General features: G+C 33.6%; 1 protein-coding gene across 1 annotated transcript in view; it reads right to left on the minus strand.

Moving 5' to 3' along the window:
- Positions 1 to 6896: 6896 nt before the first annotated feature.
- Positions 6897 to 14400, minus strand: part of LOC127870084 (uncharacterized) — a 49493-nt gene continuing 41989 nt past the window's right edge. The window contains exons 17-18 of the mRNA XM_052412744.1: positions 10326 to 10490; positions 6897 to 7752 (exon numbers count right to left, since the gene is read on the minus strand). Coding sequence (XP_052268704.1) covers positions 7643 to 7752; positions 10326 to 10490 — 275 coding nt within the window. The 3' untranslated portion in view covers positions 6897 to 7642. The remainder of the gene's footprint in view (positions 7753 to 10325; positions 10491 to 14400) is intronic.

Genomic DNA, 14400 nt, shown 5'->3' on the forward strand with positions numbered 1-14400 from the left:
CCACTCCGGAAATTGCCAAAAGAAATCGTTTTCAAAACAATTTACAGATAATGAACAATATTTCATTGACGCTTTGAAAATAATCCAAAAAGTTGACTGCAACCTTTCTAGGGTAGACCGCCACGTAAATGAAATACGAAGACAAAGGCAAGTAGTGAAGGGCAAGATCAATGAAAGTATGAATGCTATGATACATAAATTAAATGAATCTGCTCGAAACTCGATCCAGATGGTCGACACACAAGCAGATATTAAAGAAAGTACGTACAATAATTTTATCAAATAGGTAAAGGCTTCAAAGTCAAAACTTGAGACAAACTTAGATTTAGCGACACAGTATCGATATGCGGAGTCAGATTTTCAGAATATTGTCAAATTACTGTATGACAAAGATCATCATATGAATGTCAACATGTTGGAATGCGAATTTACCGTCACAGACGTCAAAGAACGTATAGATGAGTTGAAGGAAATCGGAAAAGTAATTTTTGGAGAATTTGAATATTATGAGGCAATTAGCCATTTTGAGGTGCCAACCAGTAACACAGAAAAACATAGCAACCTATCTGTAGCTACAAAGATGCCGAAGGTTAACACGGGTACACAGTCCAAAATTTCTGCAAATACCGAAGTGCAAAGAGCTGACACAGGCACACATACCAACGTTCCTGTCGTCACAGACGAAAAAAGAAATATATCTCTTTCGATTCGTCCAGATAAAAAGAGGTCAATGTGTTGTTCATGTTTTGGAAGCAAATATGCAAGGGAAGACCAGACAGTTGAGTCTGCCGATTATGAAAGTCCATTAGAAGCAGCTAGTGCCGAAGGGTATGAAATAATACACAACCCAAAGATAAACGATATACAAGAACAAATACATAAGAACACAAAAATACAAAATCCATCATTTAGTTCAGAAGTGGATGACAATTTGGATGTTTATAGCGATGTAACATTCACAACTCTTGAAATCCCAAACAATAAAACAACTCTTGTTTTGTATAAAAACAATGACTTTCAACAGAAAGTGTCTTTCAAGTGGGTTACGGATGTAAAGAACGGAATCATAGTTTATGATGAATTTGAACAGACGCTTGTTCTAACGGGCACAGACGGATGCGTTAAAGTCGTCCACCAAATCAAAGAACAGCCTCTGGCACTGATTAGGGTTTCGTCAGAACGGGTGACAACATTGTTTGTCGAAGGAAAAGCGTGCAAAATGAGGTGTTATTTTATAAGTGATACGGCAATAAATTTAAAGTACGCCGAAGCATTGCCAAACGAAATTCAGAATCAGTTCTTAGGTGCCTGGTATGACATTTTAAACGATAAATACGCCGTGGCATGTAATGGTACACTTTATGTACTGACTGCAGCTGGAAAGATAGAATCCAAGCATGAATTTAAAAAACGTGATGGGAACTGGGAAGGCATTCGCGCAGCATACGACTTCCATAAACGTCTGCTTTTCGTATTAGACTCGCGCAAAAAGCAATTGGAATGTCAGAGCATCGATAAAAAGGAAGTGGTCTGGGAAAAAACAAATGATGGTGAGGAATTTCGTCCGACGAACGTGTGCCTAACAAAAGACACACTATATATTATAAGCGGAGATCAGCTTATTCCCGTATCATGTGAGGATGGGACGCATACGGGAGACCCAATTGAGTTAGAAGATTTGGATGAGAACATTTTGGCCTGCCATTTTGTGGAGGGCAAAAATGCTATGATTCTTACCACAACATCTCGTACAGTTGGATTTCTTAAATTGGATCGCAATCAGCAAGTAAGAGTGGTAAAGGAAAGCGCGGATGTCAATTTGACGGACATTAACATCACACAATTTTGATCTGTTACCTGCAAATGTAGCGTAATGAGTTTTGAACGAACTGACAACGTCTCTTGTTTCACGAAAGCATAGGAGATTTGTTTATCAAAGTAGTATCACTTTTTACTGCGTTGTTTGGAGCTGTGATATAAAATAACCAAGAAATATCTTTAAAAAAGATATACGGCGTAAATAGTTTAATGAATGAGATCAAGGATAGCGAATGTCTTTTTCTGTGCAGTTCTTAGCTGCATCACACGCAGTACGGGATGTTACGGGGAGTTTTCGCGGCTTATTTTACATTATAACATATTGCTGGTCATAAACCTATAGATACAAAACAGAAAACCAAAAGAAGAATGGAAGTGAAATTTAAACATATGAGTCAACCGGCCACACGAGAACAAACCTGTTTTAGTGGTCTGTCGGGCATTGCTATTTGATTCGATTATTAACAGTATCGAGAATCATCGTGCTCATGCTTAAAGTGATATTATGGGCATTTTGCACTGTTGAATTGAGCTGAAAAGAATTAATAGGTCAAAATAGTTAGTTAAAATGTGGCTACTGATCAATTATCTGCAACTCACCTTGCTACCAGTTGTTTATAAAAATATATTTTATATTCGATATTCTTACGTGACCCACCCAGTCCTGTAAGCCGAAATGATCCGTAAAACAATATTGTGTCTTTGTGTCGTATGAACAAATCTGCACTAAAACTAAATTTAGGTTCAACTCGTAAACGCATGATCAGTTGTCAAACGAAAGTACGGTTAATATTCAAATGCATTATTTTTCTCTTTCTGGTATATTGTTTTAGTATGTTGATGCTGCATTAATTACTATAAGTGTATATGAAGTAGAAACATCAAAAATAATCAACGGTTGCGATAGACACCTATAAACTGTTACATGCTCATAATATCACTTTAGTACATTAGGCAATATGGTGGAATAATTATTGTTAAATTTATTAAAAATAATATTTATCATTGTATTGTTGAAAACACATTAAGAATCTATTATTGACATACCATAATTATATTGCTGAATATCTTCTTTTAAAGCGAGTATATACGATCTTGTCAAATATTTATTAATTAATATAAAATGTGTTAAAAACTTATTATACATATATTTCAATATAAACTAAAATAAAAGTTAAGAAGAACATGTGTCGAAAAATGCTGAATAAGCCAGATATTTAATTCTGAAATCGAAAAAGGCTGTACAGCCGAATTCGCCAGCATGTATATCATGCATGTACGATGTGAGTCTAAATTTAGTTTAACGGTTCATTTGAAATTCCTGCAGCGATATCGATTCATACGACACACGAACACTAAAAAGACGAATGCATCGGTTATTGTAGGAAAATAATTACGAATTATCTTCGTCACAATCGGCTCGGGGCGCTAATTTGTATTTGCTGTATTTTATGAAATTCGTCTTAAATGTATCATTTTTCTTGCATATTGTGTGTTATTATAACATATTTGTATCAATATTTTACAATTCAGCACATATAAAAATCGTATATACCCGCTTTAACATATTATATTTACATGTTAACATGTTGACAGGAATATGAAAGTAAGTACTAAATATGAGAACATAGCCTTTTAAGTATAAACGCTTTTGCGCTGGTAATACTCTGAAAATAAAAGGTGTACGCACAAACTGTATTGATGTCGAGAATTGAGTGTAAAACTATTCTATCTATTAAGCCTTTTCATTAGAGATAAAATTGTTTCATACAGTAAAACAGTGTTACAAAGACGCGGATATGTTTCCAATGTTCTGGTGGTATACTCAAATCAGCCAATGGAATAAATGAAGTGTATTCATTCGTACCTAGCCGCGGGAAATTTTATTTGAATTTTATTGGACACTTACAAAGGTCAAGTCAGGGTGAAAAGCTGGCTTATGCAGCTTACGCCGAAAAAACAGTCGAAAGGGCTAGTGATGTTGTTAATCTTAATGCACTAGTACATGTAGTTTAAATATCGATTTGTTAAGTATAACCACCAATTTTGTAAAACTGTCACATGAACATTAGTTTTGTCTTCATGTTTAAAAAGTTTTGTGATTTGAGAAATAAAGCACATAGACAATCTCAATATTTTATATAATATTGGCAATTGTTAATTATGTAAGTACAATTTCATTTTTTCAAATTAAACTTTACACATTACAAATGTTTACACGATAACCATTTAAACTAAGTAAAAATAGAGTATCATTTGCATTTCGTAAAAATCTTAATACATGTACGTGTATATAATACTCTAAAACAAAAGAAAAACGTTCTTCTGAATTTAATAAGTTTTTGGATTTCATATTTCAATCCTTATCGCAATATTTTACGAAATCATTCAATACTTATTTGTTTTACAATCTAAACGGACATGGTAAAGGGCAGCATGTACTCTCGAAGTTTGATAAATTGAAAACATCAGACATGCACTTGTTGAGATGATTTTATTACATCTTAAACGTTAGATTCTCTGCTTGACGTTTGATAAATATTGACTGTCTGTGTAGCGCGGTGCATTGATTAGGTTTAAAGATAACTGTGAAAGGTGAAATAAATACAGTATTTGTATACGAGAGCTTTCTTTATTTTAATGCATTTATCAATGTTGCCCTATTCCTTGAAAAAAAGAAGTCGATATGCTGTGAAATATTATCTCGAGCAATCGGTCTCACTGTACCTTTGATGGGTTCGCATTTCGGTTTACCGACTATTGGTTTACACTCAAAATCAAGACGAATCGATATTTAACATTAAAATAATTGTCTAATGAAGAAGGAAGTGAATTTGGTAGTCCATAATTGTGCTGTTAAGGACTCGATTTGTTGCGGGTACCCAGTTTGTCCTTGGGTCTATTGGTTAACATTTACTTTTTCAGAACATCCGAAAAGTTGTCATCTGTCACTTTACTTTGAAATAATATTAAAATTGCTCATCCTTTTTTTTTAATTCCCTGAGCATAACCCAAGATATCAAGAGGAATTAGCTCGAACCTTTGTAAGTGGACAGAGTATCATTAACGAAAGTAAAACTCGCACTAAGTTACTATGCTCTTCATAATTTTGAAATCATGTGCATATCAATTTGTTTATTTTTATCGTTTCACTCGTGTGCATAAATTCCATGTCGTGGTATTAAAATATCAAGTCACTTGTTCTTTAAGATATTGCTCTCTAACTCGAGAACAAAATGATATAGTTAAATGAATATTTACACCTTGATACCTTTTAAAAAAACTTGTAAGGGATTGCTCAAGAGGTGGATGGTGAAATTATCAAAGTCTTCATTACTAAAAGTTGAAAACATTGTCATTGAAACGACTTGTGAATGTTTGAATGGACTTCACAACTTCAGATTGGAGCTCGATCATTTTCTTCATTAAGTAACAAAGCCATTCCGCTTTTAAATAGTATTTATTAAATTTTCTGTATATTTATTAACATTCGTCCTATTTAACTATGGTTATGACATCAACAATGACAATATGGCTTGATTGTACTTTATACATTTAATCACATGCTACACCTTGTTTTATATGCAATATAACCAAGAACAATATGTTTATTTTAGAGATGTGTAATAAAGCTTTTAGAGTCTTTTCATTGGCTTTTCTTTGACTGACCAATCGTGTTAGGTATTTTTCCTGAAATGAGATTGCAAAATCAAGTGACGTCACTCAAAGCAACTTTCTGGTTTTAGCACGTTTGCGTAAATATTCAAAGCATGCGACAAAGTGAGAAACTTGTCATTTTATAGAGCTCAAATCCAAACATAAATTATTCAACCCCATGTTGCGTCCATATGTATGCCCACCAAAGGCGATTTTAATACACGTACTTTTCATCATTGAAAAATCGTGTAAAAAATAACTTTTATAGTGAAAACATGACACAGAAACCATTGACATTACTGTGATTTACTAACACAATCAGATTCCATTCAAATTAATTTCTAAATTGTTAACATAAAATTTCTCTACATATTTGTATCAGACAAGTATGCTTAAGTGTAATTAACAATAGTTTTTTTTCTTGAAAAACTTATGCATTTCATAATTCAAACATATATGTCATATTAGTAAAACAATAATAGATAGTTTTAATTGGAAAACATTTAAAATAATAATCTTAACAAGAAATTTACAAAACTAAAACATGATAAAATTAATTTTTAAAGCAAGCATGACAGCAAGTGAATTAATTTAAAGGGGCCTTTTCACAGATTTTGGCATTTTTTAACTTATTCATTAAATGCTTTATATTGATAAATGTAAACATTGGATCGTAAAAGCTCCAGTAAAGAATCAAGAAAAAAATTTAAAATAGGAAAAGAACATTGCCCGGAGCAGGTTTCGAACCAGTGACCCCTGGAGTCCTGCCAGAGTCCTGAAGTAAAAACGCTATAGCCTACTGAGCTATTCTGCCGAGTACACATACTCGACGTATTTTATACCTTATATAAGCAATCTTCGTAGTTTCACAAAATTTAACGACAAAAACAGAACTCTCCAAATTATTCAATCGTTTCGCGTTGCAACGCTTTATAATTTTTAGGTTTTAAAATTGTCAAAGGATGCATATAATGGCTATATTAGACCATGGTAAATGTTCAGTATTACTGTTTCCTCACAAATATCATAACTAAAACGAAAATGTGCGAATCTGAAACAACTTTTTTCAATTTTGTCAATTTACCAAAGCGTGAAAAGATCCCTTTAAGATAAAAGTCATTATCATATTTATACAGCAGTATACACATACCAGTTTTTCTACATATGCATATCAATGTAGGTTTCTTCTTAAGAACTATACAAAACTAGTCCTCAACATCTGATCGCAATGAATTAGAAACTGTTAAATGTTTTTAGACACAGAACACTTAATCAAGGTATATTTTATAAAAAGCCTTAAAGGCTCTATAAAGTTGAAGATACGTAATTATTTACAGATTTTTAAATATTTTTTTCATATTTTATTTATAAAGGTTATAAAAAAACAATATATATATGCTATTGGACATAATAATAACTTGTTTTGAGCTCAAAATAAAGTGTCCTCCAAGTCAATTGTGTTTACAAACAATCAGTTTATTTACATCGCTGTTTACTCGCGAAAGAGAAAGTGAAAGTGACTAAGGTCACCAAAAATATAACGATGACTTTTAACGTTTTCCGGTATCACTCACAAAGTAGGTCTCTTCTAAATGGTTAAAACGTTTGTAGTGATCTAATAAGAAACTTTCTGCTGGTAAAAAGTTGTTAAAATAGAATTAAAATTGAATTTTCTTTCGGCTGTTTTTAGCATATGTCAACGCTCTGAGGCTACACATCACGTAAGTTGCAAAAATGTAAACATTTCTTCCAATTATGAAACGGGTTTATCTTCCATAATTCTTGACAATGTTGCACCTGAGCTGTGTTATTAGCAGTTTTTATGCAAGAGTAATTGTATTCCGGTAAAAATTAGACCAGTTGATATGCATAATAATTGGATTTGTGACCTTTATAGAGCCTTTAAGGATAATAATTCTCTTCACGATGCAGCTTTTCCATGTTTTTGTTATGTTTTCTTCTATTAAGTTCCCTTTTCCTGTGATATTGACATGAGAAGCATATTTCATCCCACATCATATCTTCGTTTGAATTAACGTTCTCTTCTTTGTACCATTCTCTAGTGACAGTCAATTTTTGTTCAAGTTAGCATCATGCTGACATTCAAATGAAAAAGATTGTATTCAAGTGAAATTACCACCGTATTCAAGTGAGAATCACTCTGTATTCAAGTGCAAGTCACGCTATATTCCTCTACCGGTTGAACTTCAAACAAACACAGACTGTCCAACACCCATTCTCGCGTCACTGTTACCAGTCCGAACCGGCGCTTGAGTTCTGAAATATATGTGCCTCACTCTGTGAAAAGGGGTTTAATGCATGTGCGTAAAGTGTTGTTCCAGATTAGCCTGTGCAGTAAAACACATGCTATCCAGGGCCACTACTTTTTGCCAACACTGGATTTTGCAAAAAATATCATGAAAGCGGAAAGTGTTGTCCCTGTTAGCCTGTACGGACTGCTATTTGTATAAGCCCATAGGCTTATCTGGGATACACTTTACACTTTACGCACATGCATTTAACCCCGTTTTCTCAGAGATCTTCAATTCTGCAATACATAAAAACATGCATTTGAAAATCGTAAAACTCATGAAGAGTACAAACACTGTCATTTCAATCAATTTACAGTTATTCAGTTCAATATTTCATGCGCACTTGTTGTCACTGTGTAACAGTAAAATTGTGGCCCTGAGAAAAATGGGATTAACTGCTGAACTTAGTCTGCATTTATGTTAAAACAGTGTGTTTTTTAATTTGTCATTTGAATCAACTACGATTAATTTGTCCATTTTGCAAAGTAATAATCACTTTTTCAATATCTACATGCATTTATATTTGTACATCTCTTATGTAACTGTGACACTTCAGCAGTTTCATTTTGGTTGGGTACACATGACACATGACAAGTGAGGTCATTTATATTCAAACTGTTAGGATTAGAAATGTCTCTACTTATGCAATTGGTTACTAGCTAATTGATTATCCAATCATTATGGTCGTATGAAAAAACAGACAGAACTAGGAGTAATACATTGTACATCCTATTATGACAGTACTTATGCACAAATGATTTAAAACTGCGGGATATGCTTCATCTGGGGTGTGAGTTTTGTCTCTGTTTCTGTACCACAACAGTTTTACAATTAGTTCTTTACTTTACTTAATCTATTGAAAAGTGGTTTCGTCAAGTAAGTACAGTATCACAAACATAATTAAGTCAATATTCTGAATCAACTTTGCATTTTTTCTTCATTTTTTTTACGAGTTTGACCATCATGCACAATTTGGCATCCACCAAAGCTTTTTTAAGTTTTGAGAGTGACTCAACCATGAGTTTGAGGAAGAATATGTGAATATTCTTAAAGCTGAAATTTGAGATTGTCCGTGACCTGACTGACATTCTCAATACTCGGCTGAGTCAATAATCTCATCGTTTGATGTGAACAAATTTAGAATGAGCTGAGTCAATTATCTCATTGTTTGATGTGAACAAATTGAGAATGAGCTGAGTCAATTATCTCATTGTTTGATGTGAACAAATTGAGAATGAGCCGAGTCAATTATCTCATTGTTTGATGTGAACAAATTGAGAATGAGCTGAGTCAATTATCTAATTGTTTGATGTGAACAAATTGAGAATGAGCTGAGTCAATTATCTCATTGTTTGATGTGAACAAATTGAGAATGAGCTGAGTCAATTATCTCATTGTTTGATGTGAACAAATTGAGAATGAGCTGAGTCAATTATCTCATTGTTTGATGTAAACAAATTGAGAATGAGCTGAGTCAATTATCTCATTGTTTGATGTGAACAAATTGAGAATGAGCTGAGTCAATTATCTCATTGTTTGATGTGAACAAATTGAGAATGAGCTGAGTCAATTATCTCATTGTTTGATGTGAACAAATTGAGAATGAGCTGAGTCAATTATCTCATTGTTTGATGTGAACAAATTGAGAATGAGCTGAGTCAATTATCTCATTGTTTGATGTGAACAAATTGAGAATGAGCTGAGTCAATTATCTCATTGTTTGATGTGAACAAATTGAGAATGAGCTGAGTCAATTATCTCATTGTTTGATGTGAACAAATTGAGAATGAGCTGAGTCAATTATCTCATCGTTTGATGTGAACAAATTGAGAATGAGCTGAGTCAATTATCTAATTGTTTGATGTAAACAAATTGAGAATGAGCTGAGTCAATTATCTCATTGTTTGATGTGAACAAATTGAGAATGAGCTGAGTCAATTATCTCATTGTTTGATGTGAACAAATTGAGAATGAGCTGAGTCAATTATCTCATTGTTTGATGTGAACAAATTGAGAATGAGCTGAGTCAATTATCTCATTGTTTGATGTGAACAAATTGAGAATGAGCTGAGTCAATTATCTCATTGTTTGATGTGAACAAATTGAGAATGAGCTGAGTCAATTATCTCATTGTTTGATGTGAACAAATTGAGAATGAGCTGAGTCAATAATCTCATTGTTTGATGTGAACAAATTGAGAATGTTCATGATACTTGGCCCAGACATTTCCTCCACAAAGATGTTTTCCAAATCACACCCCAATTCTTTTCTTTAAACACATTTATTGTACGCGCAATTCAATCCAAAGCCTAAGGCTTAGTGGAATGCTCTCGGGTCTGTTTGCTGGATAGAACCAGTACTTGGTGTTTTTATGGGAAACCTCAAGAATGCTCCAACTGTGGGAATGAAATCCTTCTGGTCGCTAGGCAGACGCCCTATCTGCTTTTATTCCTCTGCAAATTTATTAAAAGCCCATGTCTCAGTAACAAATATAAACAGTAACTTTGCATCCATGACAATATAAATGCGAGTCTCTACCTGCAGCCTTATGTCTCGTCTGCTGCTGAAGTTCCACAGCCTCGTCGCCCTCTTCATCATCAAAGTCTGTGCAAGCGACGCATATTGACCGTGACCCATGACCTTTCAAGGTCAAATCACTTGGTACGCAACCCCCCGCAGCTAGTATAAGCTCGGTAAGTGACTCTGTAAAAGAACATGACCGAGGTGAGTTATTTTTTTTTCTCTAAAGGCGGTACTGTGTGCCAAATAACTTTGCTGTGGTGCGTTCTGCTTCTTGTAAGTGACTGAATGATGTTCTTCCGGTAAGAAGATTGTGTGACACAATGTAAAACAAGACTAAACAAGATAAGTATTGATGCAAAGCATCAAAGGGCGTTGGGAATTTCAGTGTAAAAGGCACTCAATGAAGTTACATGGAACACTTCTACTGTAAATACTAATATATTGGCCGATTATTTAAAAAAAAATAGAAAAAGATACTGGTATAACCATTATCTATGATTTTGTGTTATAACTCCCAAATAACCATTATTTATGATGTTGTGTTATAACCCCCAAATAACCATTATCTATGATTTTGTGTTGTACCTCCCAAATATTTCATAGTTCATTTTATTTACATTGGTTTCCTGTTTATTACTGGTATCCATGTGCAGTTTTCATTAATGGAACAGAACTGTGTAGGTTTTAAAAAATCTGCTTCGTCTTGTAAGCGCAATTTCATATTTTTCTCAACTTCTAGGGGAGATAATTCTGAACTTATTCTTAAGTTGCTCATTTACGATAGGGGTTGAGTACTCATTAATATGAAAACACTGTAAAAGTTTGAAATTTTTTTTTTGAATGAAAACTGTAATTTGTATAAAGAAGCTGCATTTCACAATACTTTGAAATTCAGTAAAAGATCATAATAGATTTATTGCTCCAATATTCATCATTTTCAATAGGGTTCGAGTAATACTGATATAAAAACACTTAAAAATTTGGAAAGATTCAGACAAAAGTTGTGAAATCTTTTAAACAAGTGGAAAATGTTTATTTTGTCAATTTAATAGAAAAAATTTCTGGACTTATTGTCCCGATGTTTCTCATTTAAAATGAGGTAAAAATGCTCATTGATATGAAGACACTGTAAGTTTGGAAAGAATCTGATGAAAAATGTTGACATAATCACCTAACCAAGCAGTTTTTCACTTTTATTTTTAAATTCAAAGAGACATAATTCTGGACTTATGGTCCAATATTGCTCATATAGAGTTTGGGTTGGGTCCTCATTAATAAAAAAACTGTGAAAGTTTGGGAACAATCGGATGAAAATTTTGGACTTCGAACAAGGATTTCAAAATTTCTCAAATTTTAAGGAAGATAGCTATGAACGTAATGGTCGGATAATGCTAAAGGGCCCATACCACCTGGATAGTAATACGTGTCGCCCTTCACGCTCTATATGTGGTTCTTAAAAAAAAAACTCCTAGGAGTGCTTGACTCTAGGGAAACGGGCTGCTGGGACACAGCTCCTCCTTGATAAGCGACTGCTTCCTTTATCGCAACTCATTGTTACAATCAATAATACGTGTCGGGCTTCGCGCTTTATATGTGGTAGGGATAGGCCTATGATAGACAACCATAAAAATACATGGATAATAAATGTGTTAATTGCATTTATTTGTTAATATAACTGAGGAGCTGCGCCATGAGCGCATGATACGCCCGTCGTTCGCCAATGAAGTAGTAAGGTAATAAATAACCCTTTGAATCATTTTTTTACTTCAGTTTATTTGTATTTGAATACATGGTTTATTTTATAAGTACATGAGCATGGAGCGCCGTCTCCTTGACATTCATACCATATCTTTTTTTGAGTATATGTATGCATTTCTTTAGAGGATATGGAGTTGAAGTAAACCTGTTATAGATATTTTGACCAATAATAAAAGAGAAATGTAGATGGGTAAGTGGTAGTGTACAATCGGAATAGAAAAAAGCTCACCTTGTTCAATTTTTCAGGGATACTAAAAAAAAAAAAAAAAAAAATCCATCGAAGGATATTTGAGCTACAGTAGGACATTCAATGAAATCACGAAATTTTGACGAACAAAGTCCCATAACTCTGGAACGACAATTAAGAATTCCGTCAAAAACGAAAGGGGATCAGGGTTTATCAATATTAAGATTGTGTTAAAATTTGAAGAAAATCTGTCAAAGGATATTTGACGTAGCGTACGACATTAACAGACGGACGGACGGACGGCTACGGTAGGACATTCAATGAAATCACGAAATTTTGACGAACAAAGTCCCATAACTCTGGAACGACAATTCAGAATTCCGTCAAAAACGAAAGGGGATCAGGGTTTATCAATATTAAGATTGTGTTGAAAATTGAAAAAAATCCATCGAAGGATATTTGAGCTACAGTAGGACATTCAATGAAATCACGAAATTTTGACGAACAAAGTCCCATAACTCTGGAACGACAATTCAGAATTCCGTCAAAAACGAAAGGGGATCAGGGTTTATCAATATTAAGATTGTGTTAAAATTTGAAGAAAATCTGTCAAAGGATATTTGACGTAGCGTACGACATTAACAGACGGACGGACGGACGGACAGACGGACGGACGGACGGACAGACAGACGGACGGACGGACGGACAGACGCGGGGTATACCATAATACGTCCCGTCATAGACGGGCGTATAAAAACACGTGTATTTTTTATAAGATATTTAAGTGATGTAAGAAATTTTAATTAACATTGTCACCACGTTGGATCCATTAATTTTTATAAAAATGTCCAATTGTAGTAAAATGGATTTTAAAATGTCTACATAAAATAAAGCTTTATTATATTTATTAACCTGACTGAAAAAAATGTCAACCGCCGAAGTGTTCCGTTCGTGCCGGAACCCGGGATTGAACTGGGGGCCTTTAGATGACTGTTGCGTAAACAACTTCAGTCTAATGCTCTCCTAACTGAGCTATTCTGGCTGACATTCACTTATGTACTTCTATTTGGTGAAGATGTGTATAGTAATCGTTATTATATGTCTATTAATAAACTAATACATTGTACGTTTTCGTACCACTACGCCTTCCAATAAACTTGCTTGCGCGATAGGTCGTCAAATATCGTACTACATTGATTCTCCCCTAAATAAGCAAATTAGAAAAACCACAAAATAAATATATTTTGATTATGTTTTGTTTTTATACAAAACATCATTTGTTTTTATACAAAACCAGAAAGTTTCGCGAATTTGCCCAGTCCCTGTGATCTTTCCCCTGTGATCAGTTGTGGATCAGTTATTAATTAAAACAATTAGCTTTGCATTATTGGCAATAAATGTTGTAATAAATGTAATAGGCAAAAATGCAGTACTTATTTACACTAATTTACACAAAAAATCACCACTATGCAAGATATTCTTAAAACAAAAATATATACATTGATCCGTAAAATAACTTCTCCTCCCATAAGCGAGAAAAAAATGCATTACATACTAGTCCCCCCCACCCAGGGCGATGCCAATGACATATGTGACCAAAGCTGGGAAAATCAGTCTTGTGATCAAAAAATCACATTTTGACTTTTTGGCAATTTTGGATTCTCTGAACATTGTAGTTCACAAAAATGATATAGATTTTTTATTTATCACATTCAAAACTAATTTTATGACCTTCCAAAGTGACCAACCCTACATTTTACCGTCACTAAAAGTTATCATTTAATACAAAAAAAACAAAGAAAATTTTCAAACAACAAGCACATTGTTTTATTAAAACAATAATCTTTCCTTTAGTCAAATACATATTTATAGTGCAATAAACTGACAACAGCATTATGGACATTTAAAATGTACCATTTGTGTTGCTATGGTAACCAATCTACATGTAAATAATCACCAGAGCACACAATCACGCCTTTTATAAATCTACGAATTGTATTTTCAATCAAGTGTTTGTTTAAAGGCAAACACAGCATTAATTTCACTGTTTTGTAACTAGTTAAACGATAACAATCAATAATGTGTGTGTTCCATGAACAATTTCCTTTTTTTATTCAGTTACATGTGTATTTAAGTATAATGTAA

This window comes from Dreissena polymorpha, chromosome 2 (assembly GCF_020536995.1).
Source record: "Dreissena polymorpha isolate Duluth1 chromosome 2, UMN_Dpol_1.0, whole genome shotgun sequence".
Classification (NCBI taxonomy): domain Eukaryota; kingdom Metazoa; phylum Mollusca; class Bivalvia; order Myida; family Dreissenidae; genus Dreissena; species Dreissena polymorpha.